This window comes from Myotis nattereri (assembly GCF_964212035.1).
Source record: "Myotis nattereri genome assembly, chromosome: 11".
Classification (NCBI taxonomy): Eukaryota; Metazoa; Chordata; class Mammalia; order Chiroptera; family Vespertilionidae; genus Myotis; species Myotis nattereri.
In genome coordinates this window covers 6,412,816-6,439,198 of record NC_138086.1, presented here as the reverse complement: position 1 = coordinate 6,439,198, position 26,383 = coordinate 6,412,816, and the positions used below count along the sequence as shown (strand labels likewise).

General features: G+C 60.5%; 2 protein-coding genes across 2 annotated transcripts; one reads left to right on the top strand and one right to left on the bottom strand.

Annotated features, from left to right (window-relative positions):
* Positions 1-515: 515 nt before the first annotated feature.
* On the top strand, positions 516-18,343 carry NOS3 (nitric oxide synthase 3). The gene is made up of 26 exons (XM_081102742.1): positions 516-710; positions 1,971-2,073; positions 2,380-2,528; positions 2,716-2,878; positions 4,088-4,179; positions 4,256-4,397; positions 4,616-4,755; positions 4,859-5,033; positions 5,618-5,719; positions 6,226-6,420; positions 6,518-6,591; positions 6,766-6,910; positions 7,122-7,226; positions 10,413-10,480; positions 10,817-10,933; positions 11,031-11,205; positions 12,886-13,018; positions 13,132-13,210; positions 13,326-13,513; positions 14,013-14,185; positions 14,426-14,636; positions 14,716-14,803; positions 15,903-16,024; positions 16,771-16,919; positions 17,213-17,407; positions 17,508-18,343. Exons 1-26 carry the CDS (start codon positions 544-546, stop codon positions 17,667-17,669), a joined length of 3,612 nt encoding a protein of 1,203 aa, XP_080958868.1. The 5' UTR covers positions 516-543; the 3' UTR covers positions 17,670-18,343.
* On the bottom strand, positions 18,231-26,013 carry ATG9B (autophagy related 9B; the record flags this gene model as incomplete). The annotated part of the gene is made up of 14 exons (XM_081102741.1): positions 18,231-19,090; positions 19,253-19,391; positions 19,478-19,601; positions 19,788-19,884; positions 20,061-20,194; positions 20,371-20,607; positions 21,063-21,242; positions 21,433-21,586; positions 21,726-22,480; positions 23,902-24,043; positions 24,751-24,912; positions 25,071-25,135; positions 25,289-25,332; positions 25,464-26,013. 13 exons carry the CDS (start codon positions 26,011-26,013, stop codon positions 19,267-19,269), a joined length of 2,769 nt encoding a protein of 922 aa, XP_080958867.1. The 3' UTR covers positions 18,231-19,090; positions 19,253-19,266.
* Between the last annotated feature and the right edge of the window lie 370 nt (positions 26,014-26,383).

Here is a 26,383-nt window from a genome sequence, read left to right as displayed (position 1 = left end):
ATATCCCTAAGGGACTCAAAGGCGGGGTTGGGCGGCACTGAGATGTAGGGAAGGTGGAGAGGAGAGTGCCTGAGGGGGCCCTAGAGGTCCCTGTGGTCACTAAGAGTCTGGGACTCATCCCTTGTTGCTGACAGTGCTCACCTTCCACAGGACTCTTCAGGGCACGGCAAGCGCCAGGTGCAAGGTCTTCCCTGGTCAGACACCACTGAAGAGCCTTTCTGACCCTCTGGTTGGCCATTCTGCCACCCCCTGCCCCCGCACCCCCCCCTCCCCCGGCTCCTGCACTCCAGCCCCAGAACACAGCTGGACACCTGGGTTCCCACTTATCAGCCCTAGTCCTTGGAGCGGAACCCAGGCGTCCGCTCCCCACCCTGTGGGCGGGCGGGCATGGAGCCCGAGGCTTTAGAGCCTCCCAGCTGCCTTGTTCCTGTCCCATTGTGTGTGGACAGGGGCGGGGCGAGGGCCAGCACCGGAGAGCCCCCTCCCCTTCCTAAGGAAAAGGCCGGGCTCTGCTCAGAGACGCAGAGCTGAAGCGAGGTCGACATGGGCAACTTGAAGAGCGTGGGCCAGGAGCCTGGGCCACCCTGCGGCCTGGGGCTGGGGCTGGGCCTCAGCCTGTGCGGCAAGCAAGGCCCCGCCTCCCCTGCGGCCTCCGAGCCCAGCCGGACACCACCAACCGCACCCGCACCCCTGCCTGCGCCAGACCCCAGGTGAGCTAGGAGCAGGTGACAGGAGAGCCAGAACACAGGGCTTGCAAGGGCGAGAGCCTGCAACCCAGCCAGGAGGGCCAGTGCCAGTGCGAAGGGCTGTCGGTGTGGACAGAACAGGTCAGGGTTAGGACGTGAGGGGCACTCACACAAGAGGCCAGGATCAGGGACAGCAGGCAGCAGGTGAAAGTCGGAGGTAAGGGCACCCGCTTACCAGGTTTGAATGCTGCTCTGCTGCCAAGAGCTGTTTGACTTTGAACAAGTTACTTAACCTCTCTGAGCCTTCGTCCTATAAAATGGGGATGTAGCGTACCTACTCCATGGGATTGCTGTCAGCTTCCAGCTCAGGACAAGTCTTCCACAAGCAGGATGATGATTGAACAGAAGAAAGTTGCTGGGGGGCGGGGGTGGGGGCTGGAGGTAGTTACAGGAGACCAAGGAGACAGGTCTCGTGGGAAGGGAGAGCCAGGGCACAGGTCCTTGGGGTGGGAGACTGAGGTCTCTTTTCCCTGCTCCAGGCCCCTCCTCCTCACGGCCATCAACCCCAAAAGTAATGGGCAGCCCCAGAAGGGGCGTCCCTGGGGCAGAGGTCCCTGGAAGGAGGAAACTGGAATCCAGGTGGGGAGCCCGGCTGGCAGGGCGGCTGGGCTACAGGCAGCTCCGGGGAAGGTCTCCGCACAGGCGCACTGGCGGCCTGAGGCCCTCCCTTCCTCCCGGGGGCTGGCCTGGCGGCTCTGGGAGGAAGTGATAAGGCCTCCAAGGCTTCCCTTCACACGATGGCTACTGTCAGGAGGGGTGTGAGTGAGGAGGGAAATCTGGGCTGAGAATCCCTGCTGGGCACGGGCCTCTACACCTTCAATGTAGAGCTCATTGCAACTTCGGGGGGTTGGGCACCCCATGTTCAGAAGAGGTGAAGTGGGCCCAGCAGGGGGATGAGGACCCAGCCTTGGCCCAGGGGTTCGGGGGCTCAGCACTAGAACATGGCTGGACACCTGGGTTCAACCCCAGCAGCTCCAAGTCGGGGGGCGGGGGGCTGTGTGTGGACAGGGCCAGCGCTGCCTGTGTGGCCTCTGGCAAGATACTTAACTTCTCTGAGCCTCCAGTAGGTCCCTCCTCTGTGAATGGGATGCAGATATAGCCTACCCCCAGGGTTGTGGTGAAGGGAGAGAAAATGTAAGAAAGCAGCAAACCAATGGGAGTATTGGTGCTGTCGTTGGGGCCTTGGGTTCATCTAAAACGAAACACACTCCCCGCTCCCAACAGCCCTCCGCTGACCCGGCCCCCGGAGGGGCCCAGGTTCCCTCGTGTGAAGAACTGGGAGGTGGGGAGCATCACCTATGATACCCTGAGTGCCCAGGCGCAGCAGGTAAGGGGAATCCCCACCCGATCGGCTGAGGTCTGGTCCCTCCTAAACTGGCCAGGAGACAAGACGAAGAAGAACCGGAGGAGCTAAGGGAAGGCAGGGGACCTGGGGACTCCGAGCCTCCAGCCCCGGCCCAAGTCCTGCCCTCACCCAGCCCAACCTCACCCCATTTCCAGCCTCAGCCCCGGCCCTGAGCCCACACCTCTTCACTCAACCTCCCTCTGCCCCCGACCCCTGGTTCCCGCACCCTGACCTGGCCCTGACCCGTGTGCTCCCTGCTCGCTCCACCTCTGCTCCCCACCGACGCAGGACGGGCCCTGCACCCCACGACGCTGCCTGGGCTCCCTGGTATTTCCACGGAAACTGCAGAGCCGGCCCTCCCAGGGCGCTCCCCCCGCCGAGCAGCTGCTGAGCCAGGCCAGAGACTTCATCAACCAGTACTACGGCTCCATCAAGAGGTGTGACCCTGACCTGACACCCCCAGCCCACCCTGTCCTGCCCCAGGGTCACTCCCATCCCCCTCCTGATACGGCCCACACGGAGCCTGAGCTCAGCGCCACGGGCCTCCCCCACACCCACACCCACATGGCCTTGGGGGCTCTCTCCGCACCCCCCCACTTCCTTCTGCTCCCCTCTCCTCCGCAGGAGCGGCTCCCAGGCCCATGAGCAGCGTCTTCAGGAGGTGGAAGCCGAGGTGGCGGCCACAGGCACCTACCAGCTGCGGGAGAGTGAGCTGGTGTTCGGGGCCAAGCAGGCCTGGCGCAATGCCCCGCGCTGCGTGGGCCGGATCCAGTGGGGGAAGCTGCAGGTGTGGCTGACTAGCAAGCACCCAGGATGGGGGGTGGGGGACACGAAAAAGGAGGCAGAGGGGTGCAGGCAGCTCCTGATGCTTCCTGGAGGGTCCCAAGCGGTGGGAAGATCCCCGCTGTTCCCTCAGAGACTGGCTCCCCTGGGACCCCTGGCCCAGTTAAACCCCTGCAGTGCCGCAGCAGAGAAACACCAGCCTCACCGCGTCAGTGAGGGTAGCTGAGCAGTGGTCCCTGGGGGCTGACAGAGCCATGGGAGCTGCCTTCTGGAAAAGCCCAGACTGCCTCTCCCATGCGGGCCTCACTTGCCTGGCCTAGTCCCCTCACCCCCAAAATACTGCTCCCTTCCAGCCCCGTGCCCAGCCCAGGCCCTCCGGCACAGCCCCACCACGTGACTCAGCATGCCTGGGCTCCTGGGACAGTCTGTGGCGCTCAGGAAAGCCAGCTGACCCACAGGGGAACTAAATGCATGACCTTGGTCTCCTGGCTGTAACTGACCACCAAAGCCTTTGGAATAAAGCCACGTGCTTAGTCAATCCCAAAGGAGCATCAAGTAGAATGAGAACAGTCTGCCTGACGCGTGCATAGCCCTTTCAGTGGTTCAAAGCTCTAGCTCCTATCTGAACCCATCAGAGCCTCCATATTTGACCCCACTCACTGCTATACCCCTCCTTGGCCCCAGGACAGCCCCTGTCACCTCCTGCCCTGTCACTAGCACAAGTCTCCTCCACCCTCAGGCAGAGAAGGGGCCTCCCAGCCTCCCTCCCGCTGGGGGTGGCTCCTCCTAGCACCAGAAAGCCAGCTCGCGCCGCCCCCTCCCTCCCCAGCGCCAATGTGCCAGGGAGAGTCGGTGACTTGGCTTAAGCACCGTGAATAATAGGGAGCCCACCACCCACACCTCTAGGTGGCCTCCCCTTCCCTGGGTGCCCCTCCCCAGGGCAGTGACCGGGTCCCTCCTCTGTACCAAGGGCCAAGTCTTCCCCTGTAGGGTGGGCTAAGGAGCAGACCAGGCTATCCGGGCGGTGGAGGGCAGGGCAGGAAGGGTCAGTGTGGCTGCAAATGGTCAGGGAAGCGCCTGAGAGGAGAGCAGTGGGCTCCCAGCAAGGGGCCCCCAGCCTTCAGGCTGCAGAGGGAGGTCGCTGCTCTCTCCGGCCGCCCAACCTCCTCCTGGCTGGCCTCACACCTGCTCTCGCCCTGCCCCACCGGCCCAGGTGTTTGATGCCCGGGATTGCAGCTCTGCGCAGGAGATGTTCACCTACATCTGCAGCCACATCAAGTACGCCACCAACCGGGGCAACCTCCGGTGAGTGTCCGAGCCTGCCAGCCCCAGCCCACCCGGGCGGCAGAGCGGCTGGGGCTGACCGGTTCTCTCCCGTCAGCTCGGCCATCACAGTGTTCCCCCAGCGCGCCCCGGGCCGGGGAGACTTCCGAATCTGGAACAGCCAACTGGTGCGCTATGCGGGCTACAGGCAGCAGGACGGCTCTGTGCGAGGGGACCCAGCCAACGTGGAGATCACCGAGGTGGGCACAGCCAGGTGGAGAAGGGGCCAGCCATCCAGCGAGCGCTCTGGGGTGAGGTGCGGGTGGGGCGGTCAAAGAGGGGTCAGTGAAGCAGGGAGAGGGCACCTCACCAGATGAAGATGAGTGATGCCCAAGAAGGGTCCCTGGTGGAACCGAGATCCAGCCACTGAGGGTCCCTGGGAGGAAGGGTGGCGATGGCTGATGAACGGCGCCCACAGCTCTGCATCCAGCACGGCTGGACCCCAGGCAACGGTCGCTTCGACGTGCTGCCCCTGCTGCTCCAGGCCCCAGATGAGCCCCCGGAACTCTTCACTGTGCCCCCCGAGCTAGTCCTCGAGGTGCCACTGGAGCACCCCACGTGAGCACAAGAGGGAATGGGCCGGTGGAGGAGGGGGCTGTCCTGAGGGCGGCCAGGCAGGCAAGTCTCCACAGGGGCCTGACCCCGAGCCCCATACCCCCAGGCTGGAGTGGTTCGCGGCCCTGGGCCTGCGCTGGTACGCCCTCCCGGCTGTGTCCAACATGCTGCTGGAAATCGGGGGCCTGGAGTTCCCTGCGGCCCCGTTCAGCGGCTGGTACATGAGCACAGAGATCGGCATGCGGAACCTGTGTGACCCTCACCGCTACAACATCCTGGAGGTGGGCCCCAGCTGCAGGCGGGCGGGGAGGGTCCAGGCACTGGTGCCCGGCCCTGCAAACAGAGCCACAGGATGCCGGCAGAGGGAGGAGCTGAGCGTGGGCAGGCCAGGCCGCCTCCTAGGTCAGAGCTGCAGGCGCCTGGGGGCACCAGGGCTGTGTGTGTGCTCCCAGGAGTACAGCTGACCCTTGAACATCACGGGTTTGAACTTTGAGGGTGGGTTGGGGAAACCAGTGTGTAAGGGAACCCCTGCTGTTCAAGGGTTACCTGTATGTAGTTACTTTTCTGGGAATAGGACCTATAGTTCCACCGCTTACATCAAATTCTCAGAATGGACCTTGACCCCAAACTGTGGAGACCCATTTAGAGATGAGAAATTAAGGCCCAGGGCTGAGAAGGGTCTGACCCAAGGTCTCTGCTCTGTGGTGCCCCCACTAGCAAGGACCCGAACCCGCCCCAAACTAGGTAGTCGGGCCCCCAGAGGGCCACCCACCCACCTCATTGCTTCCACTCCCGAGTATGAGGCAAAGACGCTGTTGGCACCTCCCCACCCCGTGCCTACAATGCCACCCACCTCTGCTCCCAGGATGTGGCCGTCTGCATGGACCTGGACACCCGGACAACCTCGTCCCTGTGGAAAGACAAGGCAGCCGTGGAGATCAACTTGGCTGTGCTGCACAGCTACCAGGTTCGCAGGCCCAGGCTGGCCGGGAGGGCGAGGGCGAGGGCGAGGGCAGGGCTGCCAGAGAGGCGGCACAGGAGTTGGACAGTGGGAAGGAGTCCCACGGCCAGGTATGATGGTGCACACGGGGCTTGCATTTTGGGCACAGCACACACTAGTCCGGGTGCTGCAATACGGGGCTTGTGTGTGCTGGGAGCCCAGCGACCAGTGCATGCTCAGCAGTTCTGGTCCCCAGGCCACACTGGGCACTGACGTCTGTGCCACCCTCTGGATTTTGAAAACTCATTCCAGAGAGCGGCACAGTGCCTGCCGAGTACTTCTAAGGGGTGTCGAGAGTTTAGGACATTGGGTTTGGGGGGGGCTGCTATTGTCTGCTGAACTTTGAGAGTGACCTTGTATGCTGCAGGTAGGGGTCACGTGCGGTTGGGAGAACACAGGATATGTTGGGTTTGGGGTGACGAGCGGTGGGGGCTGTAGGCTGAGCCTAAGCCACCCCCCTCCCACTCGCCCAGCTGGCCAAGGTGACCATCGTGGACCACCACGCCGCCACCTCCTCCTTCATGAAGCACCTGGAGAATGAGCAGAAGGCCAGGGGGGGCTGCCCTGCCGACTGGGCCTGGATTGTGCCCCCCATCTCGGGCAGCCTCACCCCTGTCTTCCATCAGGAGATGGTCAACTATTTCCTGTCCCCTGCCTTCCGCTACCAGGTGCTCACCCACTGGCTGGCCCCCCCCAGGGTGGCTCTAACTAAGAAGCCCCCCGGGCTGCTATTTTCATTACTCACTTTCCCCTCCACCCCTGCAGCCAGATCCCTGGAAGGGAAGTGGAGCCAAGGGTGCCGGCATCACCAGGAAGAAGACCTTTAAGGAAGTAGCCAAGTAGGTGCCCCAGGAATGCCACCCTTCACCCACACCCAGCGCCCAGCCAGTGGTGGTCTGGCACCACCCCTCCATGCCTACCACTCAGGGTCCCAAGGCCTTGCTTGGCCCACGCGCCTGGGGGGACCCCAGCTCTGTGTGCCTGGGCTCCCCTCACGCCACCCTCGTCTGCAGTGCGGTGAAGATCTCTGCCTCACTCATGGGCACGGTGATGGCCAAGCGTGTGAAGGCCACGATCCTGTACGGCTCCGAGACCGGCCGGGCCCAGAGCTACGCGCAGCAGCTGGGGAGGCTCTTCCGGAAGGCCTTCGACCCCCGGGTAGGACTGAGCCTGCAGAGGCAGGGACCTGGAAGGGGGGCAGCCCTTCAGATATGCCCTGGAGGATAGGAGAGGGTCACAAGGCAGAGCTCACAAGGACCCTGGGGATCCACAGGGAATCAGGGGCCGAGTCAGGGCCTGCGTCTTGCCCACCAGGGAAGCCAGAGTGAGAAGGACCAGGCAGTAAGGACACCTGTCTTCCCACCCACAGGTCCTGTGCATGGATGAGTATGACGTGGTGTCCCTTGAGCACGAGACGCTGGTGTTGGTGGTGACCAGCACATTTGGGAATGGGGATCCCCCAGAGAATGGAGAGGTGAGGCCTGGGGGAAAGGATGAGGGGAGAATCAACACTGGGGTGGCTGGGCAAGACCCCCCCCACGATGGAAAGTGGGCGAGCAGAGAGTCCCCCAGAGTGTGACCTACACGGGCCACACTCCAGGCCCACCCTCAAGCTGCGTCACTGTTTTACTGGGTCCCCGAGTGATTTCCATCCCCAGTGCATGTGTGTAACACGCTAAAGGCACGTCTGTGAGGCTGCTCGGGGACACTGACAACTGAGGAAAACAGGAATACTCCATTTAATACGCAATTTCAGCTTTTTCTTCTTAACAGAAGAAACTAGCCCTGTTCAAATGTCAGCAGATTAGGTACCTTTCACTTTCTGAACAAATATTAAAAGAAAGAAAGAAACTTGAGCACCATTCAGTCCTTTACGGTTACCCATCATCTTCCAAGCGTCTCTGTCCCCATCCACTCCTGGTGCCCTCCTGCCTGGGGCTTCTCCGCACCTAAAGCAGGAGGCTGATGCCAGCCTCTCCCCTACCTTGCTGCCTGGGTTAGGCCTTTTAAAGAAAAATAGAACCACGAGCTTTTGTTTAGTATGGAAGTATTTACACCCACGTGGCCCGCAACACTACCAAGATCTAGAACATTTCCATCCCCCTGAAAAGCTCCCTTGTCGATTCCCCCATCAACCCCTTCCCAGTCAACGTGTCCCTCCCTCCGCCCCGCCCGCCCACTGGCAGGCCTTCTGACTTCTGGCCCCGGTTAGTTCATCTGCCCTCAGAAGGCAGGAAAGGGGAGCACACAGTACCCCGGCTTCTTTCGCTCACCCAGCTCCCAGGTCCTCTCCAGGCAGGGGGCTCGGGGTGCGGTCCCAGGCGGCGAGCAGCGTCACTGTGTGACTACCCCGTGTTTCTCTCCACTCTCCTGTGGACGGACACTTGGGCCCGGTCCAGTGCTCAGCTATTGTGAATCAAGCTGTTATGAACATTCCTGTGCAAGGCTTTTGTGGGCTTATGTTTTCATTTCTCTTAGAAAAATACCCAGGGGTGGAATGGCTGGGTCATCGGGTAGATGTATGTTTAACTTTTTTATTTAACTGCCAAACGGATGGAACTACACCCTTAACTTCTGTGCATTTCTATGTATGTAAACTGTGCCTCAAATTTTAAAAAGTGGAGCAAACCTAGGCATACACCCCACATAAAAGTGGGATATATTCACTAAACGCACAAACAAGAATATTCATAACAGCATTGTTCATAATACCCCGACACCGGAAATAACCCAAGTGGCTGTCAACCGCAGGCTGGATAAGTAAATTGCGGTGTATTCGAACGCCTCCCAGTAAGGAGGGTGGACGGATGACAACCACATAACGACGCAGATGAGACTCAAAACGCCACGTAGAGTGAGAGCCAGGCACAAAGGAACACAGACCATGGGATTCACTCTGTAAAGCTCAAAAGGAGGCGGCACACGCCTGTGCTGCTTTGCTCAGGAGAGCGCTAGTCCCCTTAGGGTGGGCTGGTGGCTGGGAGGGGCACCGAGGTGACTTAAAGGACGCCGGTGGCTTTTCTTGACGGGATGCTGATTGCACAGTCTGTTCTGTTTGTGAAAATCTAGAAAGCTGTACGTTTATGACATGTCTGATTTTCTGTCTGTACTTCGCGCTTCAACAAAATGTTTTAAAAATCAAATCAAAGTAGGACAGGCCAGTTATGGCGAACCTGACAGACCCAAATACATCTGCATTTGACACTGGATGCGATGGCCTGGCCGCATTTTGCTGTTTCCTGCGGAAGGTTGAGTAGTTCTAAGCTGGTGCCATGGCAGCGGTAATGTGGCTCGGCTCCTGGGAGGTGTCCGTGCCAGCAGGCACCCGGCAGTGCAGGGAGACCCGCCTGTTGCACTGGCTGAAACATCAGGACTCATGATGCCCGGTGGTTTTGGTTTTGTTTTTGTTTTTAATATACTTTTATTGATTTCAGAGAGGAAAGGAGAGGGTTAGAGAGATAGAAACATCAATGATGAGGGAGAATCATTGTTTGGCTGCCTCCTGCATGCCCCCCACTGGGGATCCAGCCTACAACCCCGGGCATGTGCCCTTAGCCGGAATTGAACCTGGGAGCCTTCAGTCTGCAGGCCGATGCTCTATCCACTGAGCCAAACCGGCAAGGGCATGACACCCAGCGTTGATGGCAGTGAGGAAAGAGCAGTCCTCTGCCCTGATGCAGTCCCCTGACTCAGCAATCCCACTTCTCAGGACCACCCTACTCAAATATGCAAAAGAAGAAGCAGTATCTGAGCCTTGGTCATAGACTACCCAGATTCCTCGGTCAGAGGGAGTCTCATATGTGAAATGTACACATCATGGGAGACAGCATAGCCATGCAGTTTTGGTGTACTGACCTGGAGGGAGGTCCGTGACAGACTAGTGATAAAAAGCAGGTAAAGCCCTGGCTGGTTTGGCTCAGTGGATAGAGTGTCAGCCTTCGGACTGAAGGGTCCTGGGTTCAATTCCAGTCAAGGGCACATGCCCAGCGTCGCAGGCTCGATCCCGTGAGGGGCACGCAGGAGGCAGCTGATCAATGATTCTTTCTCATCATTGATGTTTCCTCTCTCCCTCCCTCCCCCTTTCTCTCTGAAATCAATAAAAATATACATTTTTTTAAAAGCAGGTAAATACAGTTTAGTCCCATTTTTACTTTTTTTAATATATATATGTTTTATTTCAGAGAGGAATGGAGAGGGAGAGAGAGATAGAAACATCAATGATGAGAGAAAATCACTGATTGGCTGCCTCCTGCACGCCCCCCACTGGGGAGCGAACCCGCAACCCAGGCATGTGCCCGTGACCAAAATCGAATCCGGGACCTTTCAGTCCGCTCTATCCACTGAGCCAAACTGGCCAGGGCCCATTTTTACTTTTTAAAAAATTATAAATGCAGGTATATGTATAAAGACAACAGGAAATGGGCGAGACGGTCAAATGCCTATCAGGCGTTCACGTGCCTTCGGGTGAGACTGGAGGGAAGATGAGGGCAGATTTTCTCTTTTATCACTTTACATGCTTCTGGAATGTTCTCAAAAAGTCACTTTGAAAATTTCAAAACAAATTGAAAGTTACAAATAATAAGAAGGCCCAGCCTGGCGCTGGCCTAAGCTTCCGTGTACTTACAACCGGACTAACCGCGATGCCCACGCTTCCTCGCAGAGCTTCGCGGCGGCCCTGATGGAGATGTCGGGCCCCTACAACAGCTCCCCTCGGCCCGACCAGCACAAGTGAGTGGCGGGGGAAGGGGGGGCGGTCTGGGGGCAGGGGGCGATGAGGCACCGGGAACACAGCCTCCCACAGCCCCCCTTCCTGTGACCTGCCCCCCTGCAGTCCCCGGGACTCTAAGAGGCGACTGTCCTTCAGAGAAGGGAAGGAGGCAGAGCAGAGCCCGAGGCCTGGAGACCCTCGGCCTCCACCCGAGACAGCTCCGAGAGCAAAGGCCAGCCAGGCAGGGCCTTTCCCGCCCCGATGCAGAGACCCCGACGCTGTGCCCTGGCTGTGTCTGGGCCTGTGCCGTGTCTCCAGCCGCCTGCGTCACCCTTGTCTTTGTCCTCTCTTGCCAGGAGTTACAAAATGCGCTTCAACAGCGTCTCCTGCACAGACCCGCTGGTGACCTCCTGGCGGCGGAAGAGGAAGGAGTCCAGCAACACAGACAGCGCAGGGGCACTGGGGACCCTCAGGTCTGGGGGCCTCAGGGAGGGAGGCGAGCGGAGGGCCAGCTCCCTGGGCACAGGGGCTGGAACGGGGTGGGCTCTCGTGACAGCTCCCTGCCCCCAGGTTCTGTGTGTTCGGCCTGGGCTCCCGGGCGTACCCCCACTTCTGCGCCTTTGCTCGCGCGGTGGACACACGGCTGGAAGAGCTGGGTGGGGAGCGGCTCCTGCCTCTGGGCCAGGGCGACGAGCTGTGCGGCCAGGAGGAGGCCTTCCGCGGTTGGGCCAAGGGCGCCTTCCAGGTGAGCCCTGGGCCTGTCCCAGCATCTGACCCCTGTCACTGCTCCGGCCCCAATTCTGACTCACTCAGACCTGGGCACTTCCCCACTGAGACCTGTAATACTAAGACAGGGCCTCACTGCCACCCAATCCTCTCTGGGTTTTTTGGTCCCTTCCTGTTCCTTCCAAAGTCCACCCTCACTTGGCTCAGTCCTGAGCCGTGGATGGCATGGCCCTAACCTCATGGGAGGCTGCTGGTCAGGACAAAAGAGGCAGACAGGCCCTGGCAGGTGGGGGCCTGAGCGGGCGCACAAAGGGAAAGGCTTCGGGGGGCAGGTGCAGGGAGAGGGAAAGGATCGAGAGAGGGCTAGGCAGAGGTGAGTGTAGAGCTGAGGCCAGCACAGAAACTCAGGGAAATCAGAGGCCAGACAGCTCGGGGCAGTGCCAGGGGGTGAGTCCCAGGGCTGTGACTTTCTAAGTCGGGTTCCCTGCAGAAGCAGCTCTGCCTGGTCTGGGAATCATGCCTGGACTGAAGGAGGCTTATTGTCCCAGTCCTGACAGGGTTCTGGGCAGTGCTGGTCCCGCTGGGGTTCCCGGGCTTGAGCTCAGCAGGTGTGGGAGGAGAAGAGGAGGGCGTCCCAGAGGTGGGCTGGGCAGGCCGCCTGGCACAGGTGGAGGGTTTGCTGGAGAGGTCAAGCTGGAAAAACAGGCTCAGATTGGAGGAGAAGACAGGAATGGAAAACAAGACCACAGAATCTAGACACAGGGAAGCAGCCGGAGGAAAGGAATGGAACAAGAGAAGGGGCCCAATGTGAAGTTTCCGGACCTGGTCTAGAGCACAGGGTGGGCGGAGGAGAATCCCGCTGGAAGCAGGAAGGCTCTGGCTAACGAGGGTGGTAGCAGCGGGGGAAGGAAGGAAGGAAGGGAGGGAGGGGGCCAAGGAAGGAAGGAAGAGATATAAGACTTCACACGCACAAAAGAAAGATTAACAGGACTGGCGGTGCAGGGTGAGAAGAGAGGGGAGACCCAGCTGGATGAGCCTGGAATTGCAAGCTGGGGGCTGGCCATGTGGTTCACCAGGCTTGTGCCTGAGCAGAAACTAATGAAATACGGACCCCCCTGGGGCTGGGCTCCAGCGGCTCCCCCAGCCCCTGCGTGGGTGCAGGGCAGAGCCGACTGCCAGAGACCCCTCCGCGGCCTTTTACATAAAGTATCTCATGTCATCGTCACCGGACCTACTGAGCTGTAAAGACAGGGAAACAGGCAGTTTACTGTGAGGGCAAGAGCAGAACTTGAATGCAGGTCTGAACACAGAGAACGAGAACGGCAGACACATTCAGCGGGTGCTACCGTGTCCCAAGCACTGTGCTCCTCGGGACACGAGACTAACACTCTCCAGATTACGGAACTAGTGGCTGTGGCAGAAACCCGTGCAAAGGGACAGCTAGCTCAGCGGCCGAGGCAGGACGTGGGCTAAAGATCGAGGGGCCACAGCCTCAGCCTCCATTTCGGTCCCATTCTCCCTCCTGCCACTATGGCAGCCGGTCCCACAGTCGTCTGTGAGCCTCGGATGGTGCCCCCCGACTCCCGGACCCCTCTGCTCTCACAGTCCCAGGAAGGTGGCAACTGGGGACCCAACAGGCCAGCCCCACCTCCCCCATCAGCCCCCTGAGTTCCACAGCCCTCATCACCTTGCCCCTCAGGCCTCCTGCGAGACCTTTTGCGTGGGAGAAGATGCCAAGGCCGCTGCCCGGGACATATTCAGCCCCAAACGGAGCTGGAAGCGCCAGAGGTACCGGCTAAGTGCCCAGGCCGAGGGCCTCCAACTGCTGCCAGGTGCGCCCTGACCTCCCGCTGACCCTGCTGGCCCTCTGGACCCTCCAGGGTCCCAGGACCAACTCCCAGGCACCCGCTCCCTGGCTCAGGCTTGTCTCACCCCCTGCCCCCAGGCCTGATCCACGTGCACAGGAGGAAGATGTTCCAGGCCACAGTCCTCTCAGTGGAAAACCTGCAAAGCAGCAAGTCCACGTGAGGAAGGCTCCCCCCCACACCTGTCCCAGCCCCTCCTTCCCCAGAACCCGGCACCCTCCTCCTCCCACATTCTGCCTCCCACTCCCTGTAACTCCCCTCTCCTCACCCCTAGCCGGGCCACGATCCTGGTGCGCCTGGACACTGGAGGCCAGGAGGGGTTCCAGTACCAGCCGGGGGACCACATCGGCGTCTGCCCGCCCAACCGGCCCGGCCTTGTGGAGGCCCTGCTGAGCCGCGTGGAGGACCCACCGCCCCCAGGCGAGCCGGTGGCCGTGGAGCAGCTGGAGAAGGGCAGCCCTGGTGAGGAGGCTCAGTCTGAGCCATGGCATTGAGGGCTTGCTCCATCCCCATGGCGCCAGGGTTCCCTGGGTTCAGGACCTGGCAAAAGGTTGCCACATTCGCTCAGCTGGGCAGTCCACAGAGCGAGGCTCTGTTCTCTGAACCTGTCCCCACACACCTCTAGCCTAAAGGCTGTCTCCTGCCTCGGGGCTCCTCCCACAAGCTCCGCCTGGCCACTAGCCTGCTCTGTAGCTGGGATGCGGTCTACCTTCCGCTGCCCCCCGAGCCTGGAGTTAAAATAAGTTGGGTGGGGAGAAGTAGAGGAGCCCAGACCAACCCAATCCAACCAGGGGCCCCAAAAGAAACACCATGGGGGCTATCCAGACAGTTCCAACACCGCTGTTCAAGGGCAAGTCACCGAAAACACGAGGCATGGCCAGGCCCATGTCCTCTCCAAGAAGCAATCATCACCCCAGTCCGGCTGCCCCTTCCTCAGAGCTCCCCTATGCACGACCCCCAGGTGGCCCTCCCCCCGGCTGGGTGCGGGACCCCCGGCTGCCCCCCTGCACGCTGCGCCAGGCTCTCACCTTCTTCCTGGACATCACTTCCCCGCCCAGCCCTCGCCTCCTTCGACTGCTCAGCACCCTGGCTGAAGAGCCCGGCGAACAGCAGGAGCTCGAGACCCTCAGCCAGGTTGGGGGCCACCCAGTGCGGGGAGCAGGGGCTAGTGAGGCTGGATGAGCTGGGGGGAGGGGAGCCTACCTGGCTAGCAAGTGCTGACCCAGCTCAGAGTTACTAATGCATCTAGAATGCTCAAGGTCTGAAAGAGCTGGGCACGGAGAAGGTGCTCGGGAAGGCTGGGCTTGGGTGGGGTCAGAAAGTGACGTCAGCAGGCAGCACGGAGGTTCCAGCACCCTGCACCCCACCCCCCAGGACCCCCGGCGCTACGAGGAGTGGAAGTGGTTCCGCTGCCCCACGCTGCTGGAGGTGCTGGAGCAGTTTCCGTCGGTGGCACTGCCTGCCCCGCTGCTCCTCACCCAGCTGCCCCTGCTCCAGCCCCGGTACTATTCCGTCAGCTCAGCACCCAGTGTCCACCCACGGGAGATCCACCTCACAGTGGCCGTGCTGGCATACCGGACCCAGGGTGAGCCTGGGGAGGTGGGGAAGGGCCACGTGGTGACCCTGGAGTGGCCCCTCACTGACCCCATCTCCTCCCAAACTAGATGGGCTGGGTCCCCTGCACTATGGAGTCTGCTCCACATGGCTCAGCCAGCTCAAGGCCGGAGACCCTGTGCCCTGCTTCATCAGGGGGTAAGTGAGCACGTCAGGGGATGGAGTGGACAGACAAGAAGAGAATGTCTGTCCGAGCAGGGGCAGAGAAAGAGCCACATGGGCGGCCAGGACAGATGGAGGACTCTGTGGGGGTCGCACAGGGTGAGGTTGGAAGCGCTGGTGAGAGATGTGACTGGGAGCAGGGAAGACCCACTTCACATATCAGGGACGGGGTGTCCGGCTGAGCCACTCCAGGACGTGGGCTAAGCTTTGGGCCTTTCACCAATTTGGATGTAGGGTCCTGCTCTGAAACGGCGGCCCCCAGAAGCAGGGCTGGGGTTCAGCCTGAGGTTGGGAGGCACAGCCCCTAGGCCCGTGGTCGGCAAACTGCGGCTCGTGAGCCACATGCGGCTCTTTGGCCCCTTGAGTGCGGCTCTTCCTAAGCCTTAGGAGTACCCTAATTAATAGCAATGTACCTACCTATATAGTTAAAGTTTAAAAAATTTGGCTCTCAAAAGAAATTTTAATCGTTGTAGTGTTGGTATTTGGCTCTGTTGACTAATGAGTTCGCCGACTACTGGCCTAGGCACTGTGCCCGTTCAAGGATAAGTCTCTCTCAGTCCAGGGAGAACCAGTTCAGTTACCGTAGGATCAAGGAGGACTCAGGGCACCCTCCCCTCATGCTGTGTAAGTCCTGCCCCATCTAGCAGCGAGGAGCCGAAAGTCTCAGGCAGGACAATGACGAGTTCCCAGGATGGCCCAAACCCATCCAGGAGGCGAAATTACAAATAGGCTGTGACCTACTGAATACAAACTACCCACCAATACGGAGACGAATAAGCACCCTCAGGGAACTCGTAAACCAGAAGACTGGCCTTCCCTTCCCCTAGTTTCTAACTCTCCTCAACTGAGACATCAAAATGGTCTTCAGTTCAGGTTTGAACTGTTTCCTTTCACCCAGCGAGCAGAGTTCAGTTACAAAACACATCGTGCCTACTATGAACGAGACACGGCCATAGCACTTGACAAAGCAGTCGCTCCGTTGCCAACAGAAGCCGAGTTCTCTCTCTCCACCCGCACGAGTGGTAAGACTGGGAAGCGGGGAAGCAAGAGGCCTGACGAAATGTCTCTCTGCTAGGGCTCCCTCCTTCCGGCTGCCACCCGACCCCAGCGTGCCCTGCATCCTGGTGGGCCCAGGCACTGGCATCGCCCCCTTCCGGGGATTCTGGCAGGAGCGGCTGCACGACATTGAGAGCAAAGGTTCGGCTGGGGGCCAAGAAATGACGGGGTCACAATCTAGGGACAAAGAGGTGGGGGCTGGAGTGCAGGAACCAGGTAGGAAAGAGGGCAACGAATGGGCCACAAAGGTGGTCTAATAAGCTCAAGGGGAGTGGAAGGCCTAGAGGCCGGGGCAGTGCCCGGTAGGTCTGGCCTCCTGGTGCTGGGCACAAAGTCGGGGTTGGATTGGATTAAGGACAAAGAGAACTGGAAGGGGACGGGGCTGAGACTCAGGAGACAGAAATGCCCCAGGAAGACTCACCCAGGTGAGGCCAGGACCCGAGGTACTGGGTGTTCAGGTTGGGCACAGGGTGCCCAAGGCCTCTGGTAAGTCACAAGAAGGGGGCTGTGACTGAGAAAGGTAGGAAGTGTGGGAGCCCAAGGTGGGGGGAAATATGGGCTGGAGAAGGGAAGGAGCCAGATAGAATCCCCACTGCAGCTCAGAGGGTGCAAAGGACAGCAATTCTGAGTACTGAGCCCATGTTCTAGCGCCACACACTGGCCACTGGAGCCCAGGAAAGGCACCGCCTCCGGCGAACGTGGGCTTCCCTGTGTATCAGGATCAGGCAAGGCTTCTGAGAAATACGTCCTGCGCTCACCTAGGAGCCAAACAGCCCAGGGTGGTTGTTTCTGCCCGAAGGACGGGGCTGTCAGCCTGGGCGAGAGTAGCCAACAGGAGGTGCGCCCCGCCCGGGGCGACAGCCTCCAACCCGCAGCGCTGCTTGCAGGCCTGCAGCCCGCCCCCATGACGTTGGTGTTTGGCTGCCGATGCTCCCAGCTTGACCACCTCTACCGCGACGAGGTGCAGGGTGCCCAGCAGCGCGGGGTGTTCGGGCGCGTTCTCACCGCTTTCTCCCGGGAACCCGACAGCCCAAAGGTGCGGGGCCCCGGCGGGCGCAGGGGCAACCTGAAGCGAGGGATGTGGGAAGGCCCGGCGCGCACGGCGGGGGGGCGGGGGGCGGGGGGGTAGGCACAAGCCCCGCCCCGCCCCGCCCCCTAGTGAACACCCTCCGCTTGGCCCCTCAGCTCCCGCCCAGCCCCGTCACTGGCCCAAGGCCCTAGGGGTCTCCCCCACCCTCCCCCAAGCCCCGCCCCTGTTCCATCTACCGCTCCAGACCCCACCCCAGTTCACTTTGGCCCGGGCGGGCCCCTGACCCTGCCTCCCCTCAGACCTACGTGCAGGACATCCTTCGGACAGAGCTAGCCGCGGAGGTGCACCGCGTGCTGTGCCTTGAACGGGGCCACATGTTTGTCTGCGGCGACGTCACCATGGCAACCAGCGTCCTGCAAACGGTGCAGCGCATCCTGGCGACAGAGGGCAACATGGAGCTGGACGAGGCCGGCGACTTCATCGGCGTGCTGCGGGTGCGAGGGCGCGGGCGCGGGCGGGCGGCGGCCGGGGAGGGGCCCGGCGTGCTCCGGCCGAATCTGGCTGCCGGGTTCTGATCGGCTGTTTTCCCCGCAGGATCAGCAACGCTATCACGAGGACATTTTCGGGCTCACGCTGCGCACCCAGGAGGTGACCAGCCGCATACGCACCCAGAGTTTCTCCTTGCAGGAGCGGCATCTGCGGAGCGCAGTGCCCTGGGCTTTCGACCCTCCCGGCCCCGACACCCCTTGCCCCTGAGAGCCCTCTTTCTTGCTTCCCACGCAGTTCCCGGAGAGGGGCCGTAGTCCATCCACACTGGCGCTGCAGCTCTCCCCTCGGCCTGCCCAGGCCCGGCCACCTCTCCCTCCCTTCGCCAGGTGCCTTCCCCCGTCTGTGCAGAGTCCGCGGAGACTCGCCTAACACCTGGGGAGCCTTTCTCCCTCTAGGCCTGGTTCCCTACCTCGGGTCTGACTAATCTGGAAGGCCCCTCCCACCAGTGGTATTCCAAAGCCTCCCGTCACCCTCTTCGTGTTCTTTTTAAAAATATATATATTTTTATTGAGTTCAGAGAGGAAGGGAGAGAGAGAGCTAGAAACATCAATGATGAGAGAGAATCATTGATCGGCTGCCTCCTGCACGCCCCACACTGGGGATGGAGCCCACAACACGGGCATGTGCCCTGAGCGGGACTCAGAAGGTAATCAATCTCCTGGTTCATAGGTTGATGCTCAGCCACTGAGCCACCCTCCCCGTGTTCTTTAGGTGGGTTTTAGATTTCCCTTACCTCTCTCAGGAGTATTTTATCTCGAAACCTAATCTCCAAATCATTCAAATATTTATTATTGAATATTCACCATAAGAGACTGGACCAGGTGTTATGAGAGCGACTGAGATGCCTAACCCAGCCCTGTGGATTAAAATTACAGAATGACAAGCTCTGTCTTTTAACTTGTGCGGACGGGGGAGGGGGGGGGCGGGGGGGCGGGGCCTGTAATTCTTGGAGAGCAGTCCTACCCTATATACTCCACTTTGACCCAGCTCTCTAGGAGCCAGGCTGTCTGTCAGTCACCGGCATTCCGGGGAGCTGCTCCCTCACTCTTCGCTGAGAAGCAGTACCGCCCTCTGCTGCCAGGAATGGGAACACTGGAGACCAAGGTCGTAAAGATGAGCAGCCGTGAGCAACCTTTACCACTGGTTTCAGACAGGATGGGCAGCCACACCCACTTCCTCAAACGTCATACTGATGCCGAACTCCAAAAACATCAGCCCTCGCTAGTCTTTCCACTCACAAGTCCCCGTGTCCCCCCTCCACAAATCCCATGGGAACCTGAAGAACCAACTGCCTCCCAGGCACGTTCCTCACGGTTTCCATACACTGAGCTTGGCCTCCACCTTGGCCTTGCCTCCCACCTGGGACTTGTTCCCAGGTAACAGTCCCAGGACAGCTAATGGGGGCGGGGAAGTCGCCTTCTCCCCTCCATGTGGGGATTGTCTCTAAGACTTGTTTCCAGATGCCCTTGCATCTCCTCTCCTACTCTTTCTCTGCTCTCTGGGGCCAGATGGTCATTGACCCCCAAGTCCTGCCCAACTAAAGCATCTCGGGGGCGCCCCTAAAAAGGGCTTGGCGTGTTCTTCCACTCCACCTCTTCTGGTCTCCTGGGCTGGAGACGCTGGGGAACCTGAGGGAGGAGAAGCCTCTTGGCAAGCAGTCCAGGGGTTTAGGTTCCAGAGATGACCATCCCCCTCACCTCAAATACCCACCCCTGTTTGTATTCCTCCAAGTCTGGCTCCATCTAATTTCCTACTCATCCCCTCCCCCGCCCCCATTAGACAATACTGACTCTGAGGAGGCCTCTCAGGCAGTGCTATGGGTCTGGCCAGGCTCCTTCTGAGTGTCCATGGTCTGAAAACCTCCAGGGAACAGATTCTGGGTCCTCTGGGTTCTCCACTGCTGTCTGGGGCTGGAGGCAGGACTGGAGCCTAATGAGAAAAGCCATCAGCTGGGCAGTGCCCTGGTGCCTGCTATGCCCCCAGGACCTGTCCCCTGCACACCCTGACCGCCTCACCATCACTTGACCAGGATGGCTTCTCCTCATCAGGTGAGAGTGTTTGCGGGGGGCTGGACCAGGGTCTGGACAGGGAGGAGGCTGAGGGCTCGCCCCACAGTTCCTGCTGCTGCTGCTGATGGAGCTAAATGGAAGAAAAAGAAATGAGGACTCCCTCCTGCTCGCAGCACGAGGCCCAGGCCCTGGGCTGGGCCCAGAGGGCTGTGAAGCCTCCTCCCCAGCCCCTGTCGGATACGCCCTTACCCCTTTCCTCAGCCTCTATGTTGGGCAGTTGCTTTCTCCCCACATCCTTCTGCACCTCTTTACTCACCTGGTGCAGGTAGATGGCATGAAGACTCATCTCAGCAGAAGCAAGCTCTGGTAGCTGGGCCAGCTTCGGGCCCCCAGTACCTCCAGGGGACACACAGCTGGAACAGAGGGTGGCAGAGATCAAAGACATGCCCCTCCCCCAGCACCCCACAGGGAGGGCAGGCTTGACCTCCCCTTCCCAATCACCCACAGTGCTCCCGCACCCTGCACCCTCCTCTTGGAGGATCAGCCCCACCACCCCTGCTCCCCTGAATCGGAGGCCCCCAACCCTCACCTGTGGTCCTGGCCAATTCGGGAAATGGAAGCCAGGAGGCTGGCCGTGGCTGCAGCTGGGCAGGGGGCTGTGGGGCTCAGGTCCCGTGGGGGCAGGAAGGGGTGCACCAAGAGGTTAGCCAGGAAGGCCTCTGGCTGCGGGCAAGAGAAGACGGGTCAGGATAGAGGACAGAAGGGGGAAGGAGGTCTCAGCAAGGCAGGAGAGCAGGCTGGACCGGTGAGTGAGCAGGTTAATACAAACGGTGAGGCAGAGGGAGGGGAGGTGGGCGGGGCCGGAGGTGGGGGCAGGGGGCCGGCCAGGCTTGGCTCACCAGAGGTGAGGAAGAGTCGCTGAGTACCCCGGGGGTGGCAGGGCTGCGAACCGAGGTGGCGCCCAAAGCGGCTGCATCCTGTTGTACCCGACCTCGAAGTTGCCCCAGGAACTTGGAGCTGTGCCCTGGGGGGCGCCATTGTGGGTGCACCAGGGAGAACCTCATGAGGGAGAGCTCAGTCTTCCCGTCCTCTGCACGCTGAGACTGCGAGGCCTCGGTCTGTCCTGCCGAGAGCCACTGCGAGAGAAAAAAGCCGCAGTGGGAGCCTCTGGGGCATGGGGGACAGGAAACACTCGCCCCAGCCAGTCTTCAGGCCACAATAGACACCTGCTCAAGGTCACCCCAAAATACAGCCGCAGAGCTGGGACCGGGGTCAAGGCCCAGCCCTGGAAGCTGGTGTGGGCTCAGTGTTTTGCCAACTATACACACCAGACCCGAGGCTAGCCTGGGCCTTGGTGGGGAAGGCCAGCCTTACTCCAGCCCCACCCACTGACCAGCCCATTTCTCGGCCTCTCTGGTGGCCTTCACTCCATTTACTGACGCTAGGATTACACACACGTCATCCTTACACAGCCCTGTCCACTGGCTACAGTCACTGTCCTCAAGGACACTATGGCGCAGGGAAGTGACGTGAACTGGGGGGCAGCCCCTTATCTAACCATCACCCCCCACATCCTGGGAAGGACTCTAACCTGAGGGTGGCCGTGGCGCTTCACATCCATGAGGGCAAAGGAACAGATGTCACCAACCCCAGCCACATCCACAGTGAAATGATGAAAAAAGTCAATAATCTCCAGGGCACGAGGGCAAAACCAAAAGAGCAGAAACAGTGGCGTGAGGAGCGGGGACAGGAGCTCCTCCAAGAGGGAGACCTGGGGAAGAAGGGGTTGCTGGGGGTGACCACGACCAAGAGGCCCCCGGGGATGCGGGCCAGGGCAGGACACCTCCAAGCCAGGCACTCCCCGGCTGCCAGCCCCGGGGCCATTTGTCCCAAGCCCTTTCGAGACCAGGCGGCTGCACAGCTTCCCAGCGGAGCAGCCCCGCTTGGGTCTGGACCCTCACCGCTCGGTATTGCAACAGCCGCGCCATCTGCCGGTAAGCGCTGGCCCTGCCGGCAGCACCGGGCTCCTCCGGGAGGTAATGCATGTGGGCCAAGGCCGACTGCAGCAGGAGCTGCGGAGAACGCGCCTGGCACTGCTCCTCCGGAATGAAAGACCTGGAGGGCGGGATCCGGGCGGAAAAGGCGCCTGAGGTTAGGAGGCTGTGCGGACGGGGAAGCCGGGCTGGGAGGAGGGAAGGGGGACTCAGCCCTAAATCAGAGGCATGCCCCCCTCCCTGGGCAGCTCCCGTCGCACCTGGCCACGGTGGCCGTGACCCCGAGCGCGGTCATGGCGGTGAGCACGTGCTCCACGGCGAGCACGTCCTCGTCATAGACAGTGAGCAGGAGCAGCGCGGCGAAGAGCGCCCCCGCGAAGAAAACGAGCTGGCGGGCCAGCAGCGCGAGCAGGGGCGCGGGGGGCGCCGCGGCGCGCAGGAAGGCGGCGGCCGGCCGGTAGGCGCGGGCCAGGCGCGCGCGCAGCTCGTGCGGCAGCTCGTTGAAGTGGCGGAGCTGCAGGCGGGCCAGGCGGGACCAGCGGCGCGCCCCCAGGGCGCCCGGCTCGCGCCGCAGCAGCTCCACGTGGCTGTAGAAGGCGTACAGCACCTGCCAGGCCAGCACCAGCGGGCTCAGCGCCAGGTTCACGGCGGCCAGCAGCAGCACGGTGCGCCGCCAGCGCGCGGCCAGGGTGCCCCGCTGCTCATGGCGCTTGTAGGCGTCCGGCAGCTCCCAGCCCCCGCGGAAGAGCGAGAAGGGCCCTCGGAAGAGGAGCAGGTCGACGTTGAGCGCCAGGCCGCGGCTGAGGAAGGCCAGGCTGCCGCCCCAGGGCAGCGCGCAGCGCGCCGGCAGCAGGCCCTTGTTGGCCAGCGCCACCTGGTAGTTGGTGTAGCGCAGGATGCGGTGGTGGACGTCCAGCTCGGTCAGCGGCCGCGGCTGCACGCACAGGCCCCCGCTCCTCTGCAGCGCCAGGAGGCGCGACTGCACCTCGGCCCAGGGCACGGAACTGAGCTCCTCCTGAGGACAGGGGCTGGTGAGTGCCGCGACCTGGATGCCCCTGCACGGTGATGCCCAAACTCACCATGCCCAGAGCTGCAGCCAGAGCTAGCGCCTCCCCCGCCCCCTCCTCACTGTTGTCCTCAAGTGGGAAACCTGTCACCACTCCGCCCTCCTTGCCCTTCCTTAACTGTGTCACCACCCGGGGGCCCTTCCTACTTCCTTTCATCCTCTTCTGCACGGTCCCACGTGGCCCTGCCACTCCTGAGGCCATGAGTCATGTGCTTCCCAGCGACACCTCATAAACTAAACTCTTCAGGTATTTGCTCTCAGCGCCCTCAGAGCAGATTTTCCTGAGCCTCCCGCCCTCACATCCTACACATGGAGGACACTGCCCGGCCTCAGTGCCCAGGGTGCCTGCCAACGCTCGCCTCGCCTCCACATGCTTCCAGGCGGCCAGCCCCATCCCATGCCATCCCCACAGTAACCTTCCTAAGACTCTGCAGTGTCCACGTCTGGGTGGGGCCGTCAGATCTCACTTGGACCTCCTCTGCAAGCCTCACGTTAGCCCAAATCACCCCGCTGCCCCCGTCCGCTGAGTCAAGTCCCTTTGGGCCAGCCTCTCCAGTCCATCCCAGGGTCTCCCCTACCCCTGGAAGGAAGAGGGGAGGAGGAAAATGAAGAGAGAGGAGAAAGAGAAGGGTGAGCAGTGCTCTGACTCCTGCCCTCGCTGCCTCTGCGACCCTGGCCCTCCTGCCCTTCCCTGTGCTATGCCGAGGGAAGACCAAGGAGACTTCCTGGGGCCTCCCCCGTGGCTGTACGGGAGGACGTGCAGGAGGCCTAGACTTCTAGGGGCAGCGAGGGAAGCTGGCTGCGGAAGGGCGCCTTGGGCAGTGCTTTAAAGGGAGGACTCAGACACAAAACAAGGAGCGTGAGCAAGACAGGGAGGTAAGAAAGAGCAAAGCAGGACCCAGGGACAGTGACGGGGCCCATGCAGTTGCTGACCGCAACACGGGGCAAAGCCAGAACGGGGAGTGGGATCACCCCGCAGGGCCTGGGCACAGATGCAGGCGATGGGTTGCTCTCCTCACTGCTGCCCACAGATATTCACTGCCTCCCTGCTCCCTGCATCCGGGTGTGGCCTGCCTCCCGACCTCCTGTCCTTCCCAACCCCACCCCAGTTCCTCCTCCTGTAAACATCACAAGCACGTGACTGTAGTAATTCTCTATAACCCATCTAAACCCACTAGGCCTCACTAGAGTGGGGACCGTGTTTTATAAGTGGTGGTACCTCCTAAGATTATTCGGGGCCTAGAGTAGGTGTCAATGAGGCCTTCTGCCAGCTTTCCAATGGGCCCTTCTGTCTGTACAGCCCCTACTCCTCCCCGGACTCTGCCCCATGACATGGCACCCCTCCATACAGACACCCCCACCCAGCTCACCGGGGGGATGTGCAGGGCCTCCCTGTAAAACACCTGGATGTCCCAGTAGCTGAAGAGGTTGCAGACTGAGCGAAGCAGCTGAACGAGCCAGAAGGCCGCAGCCAGGATCAGAAGGAAGACCAGCAGAGGGCTTGAGCGGATCCTGGGGGTGGAGGGTAACATAGCGAGAAAGTGGGACCCCCATGGAGAGGGAGACAAGACTTGGGGAGCAATGGGAAAGTCATGCAGGAGATCCAGCAAGACCAGCGATTCTCAAAGTGTGGGGTGTCTGGCGGTCCTTGAGACCCTTGAAAATGTCTGCAAGGTCAAAACTTTTTTCAGGTAATATTAATGTTTCTGCCACTTTTCTTCTCATTATTTCATGAACATAGAGTTTTCCAGAGGCTACACTGGCAGCCAATGGAATATGTGCTCTTAGGTTTTGCAGCTGTCCTCACCTTTACTTTCTAATGAGGTAACTATAGATATGATTCTCATAAGCAAAAGTTCCTGGAGTTCTCAATAAATTTCAAGGGTATAAAACAGGGGTGGGGAACCTTTTTTTGCCAACGGCCATTTGGATATTTATAACATCATTTGCAAGGCCATACAAAATTATTAACTTAAAAATTAGCCTGCTATATTTGGTCAAACATTTAATTAACTCACCCCTAATGCCTTGGCAGGCCAGACCAAATGATTTCACTGGTCTTATATGGCCCGTGGGCCAGATGTTCCTCACCCCTGGAATAAAAGGTACAGTATTCTGAGACCCAAACCTTGGAGAACCGATGATCGAGCCCAGGGACAAAAAACAGGTGGCTCTTGTCTGCTCCTCTCCCTCACCCACCCCCACCAGGTGTCACTCACCGCTGGGCACACTGGGACGAGGGTAGGATGGCATCTGACAAAGTCACTTTGCTGTGAGGCAGCCCAGGTCTTGTTTGGTTGTTTGGTTGGTTGGCAAAGAGAATGTTGTAATCCACGCAGCGAAGAAGGAAGGTCGTGAAGGTGATGATGAAAACAAACTGCCTGGAGAGCCGGGAGTTCAGTGATTAGCCTGAGAGCAGAGGGGTGCGGCCCAGCCTCCAGGCCAGCTCGGTCTGCTCCCCGCTTGGCAGAGCCCCTGGCTGCTTGGGGAGGCTCTGGGTGGGCTAGAAGCACAGGGGCTCCCGGGACAAGCATCTCACCCCAGCTGGAAGACATCCTCCAGCAGGATACAGGCAAAGCCATTCCGCTGGTGGTAGCTGTAGATGTGGTGGTGTGTCAAGAAATAAGCCTGAGACATGAAGGGCCTTCCCTGAGCATACCTTCCCCTCACTCCACCGATAAGTCCCCCAAGCCCTACGCCCTCAGAGTCCCCGGCCAAGGATGGCGCCTGCCCTGCCAAGTCCAGTACAAAGGATATCTTGGTGAAGAAGCTGTCCAGGTCCTGGATGTGGTGCCAGGAGCCTGGGCACAGAGAGAGGAGCGTTAGGACTCACCTCTCATCTAAGCAAGCTTTCCACACTCTCAACCTGCTGCCTCGATCCCCAGGCCCTCCCCAACCCACACCCCCCACCACCCCACACCCACATGCTCACCTCGGAGCCCTTCAGGCACATGAAGCAGGGGCTGCTGCTCCTCCCCATGGAGGGGTGAGTCTTGGGACCCCTCAGGGTCACAGTCCTCCAGCCGCTCATAATCCTGCTCAGGGATCAGAGGGCCTATCCGCAGCCCAGGATTGTCCTGGGGGCATCGGCGTGAAGGAGGGGCAGTCACCGAAGCCAGGCGTGGGGTGGGATGGGAACCCCAGGAGGGAGGAGCAGTGATGGGTGTCATCACAAGCTCTACCTGTGTTGGGGGTGTGGCTGGGGTGGGGAGGGCCCTGTGTGGAGGCTGAGAAGCCCCTGGGGTCTGTACAGCTGGGCAGGAGGGCCCCAGGACGGGGGGAGGAACTGAAGAAGGCACACTTCTTGTGTGAGGAGCAGGGGACAGAGAGAAGATGGAGAGCCTCCCTCCCCCAGGCCCCCGACACGGAGGAGGAGGAAGAGGAGGCAGTGGCATGGGGAGGAGGGGCACTGATCCAGGCCCCAGGTCTCCCCATTGCCCCAGCTGCCCCCTGCTCCTCCCCCAGCCCATTCGCCTCACCATCAGGCTGGTGGCTTCTCCTGAAAGTTTGGAAGGCTGGCAGCCGCTGCTGCTTCCACAGAGGTTTGAGGAGCTGAGCAGGAACTGTGACAAGACAGTGACAACAACACAGTGACTCAGTGGGGGCAGGCCCCGGGCGTCCCAGCTCCCAGTCACCTATATAAGCACTCACACCCCCTTCCAGGACAACCTGCAACTGAAGCTCTCAGGCCCCGCCTCCATACCTGGGCGGGGCATCAGCCGAAGGGGCGGAGGCTGAAGAACAGACCAGAGGAGACATCTAGTGTCCCATCCTCAGACCTCAAGAGGATTTGAAGGGGAGTCTAGACAGTAGCAGCCAAAATAACAAAAGCAAAACGAAAACCCATCAAAG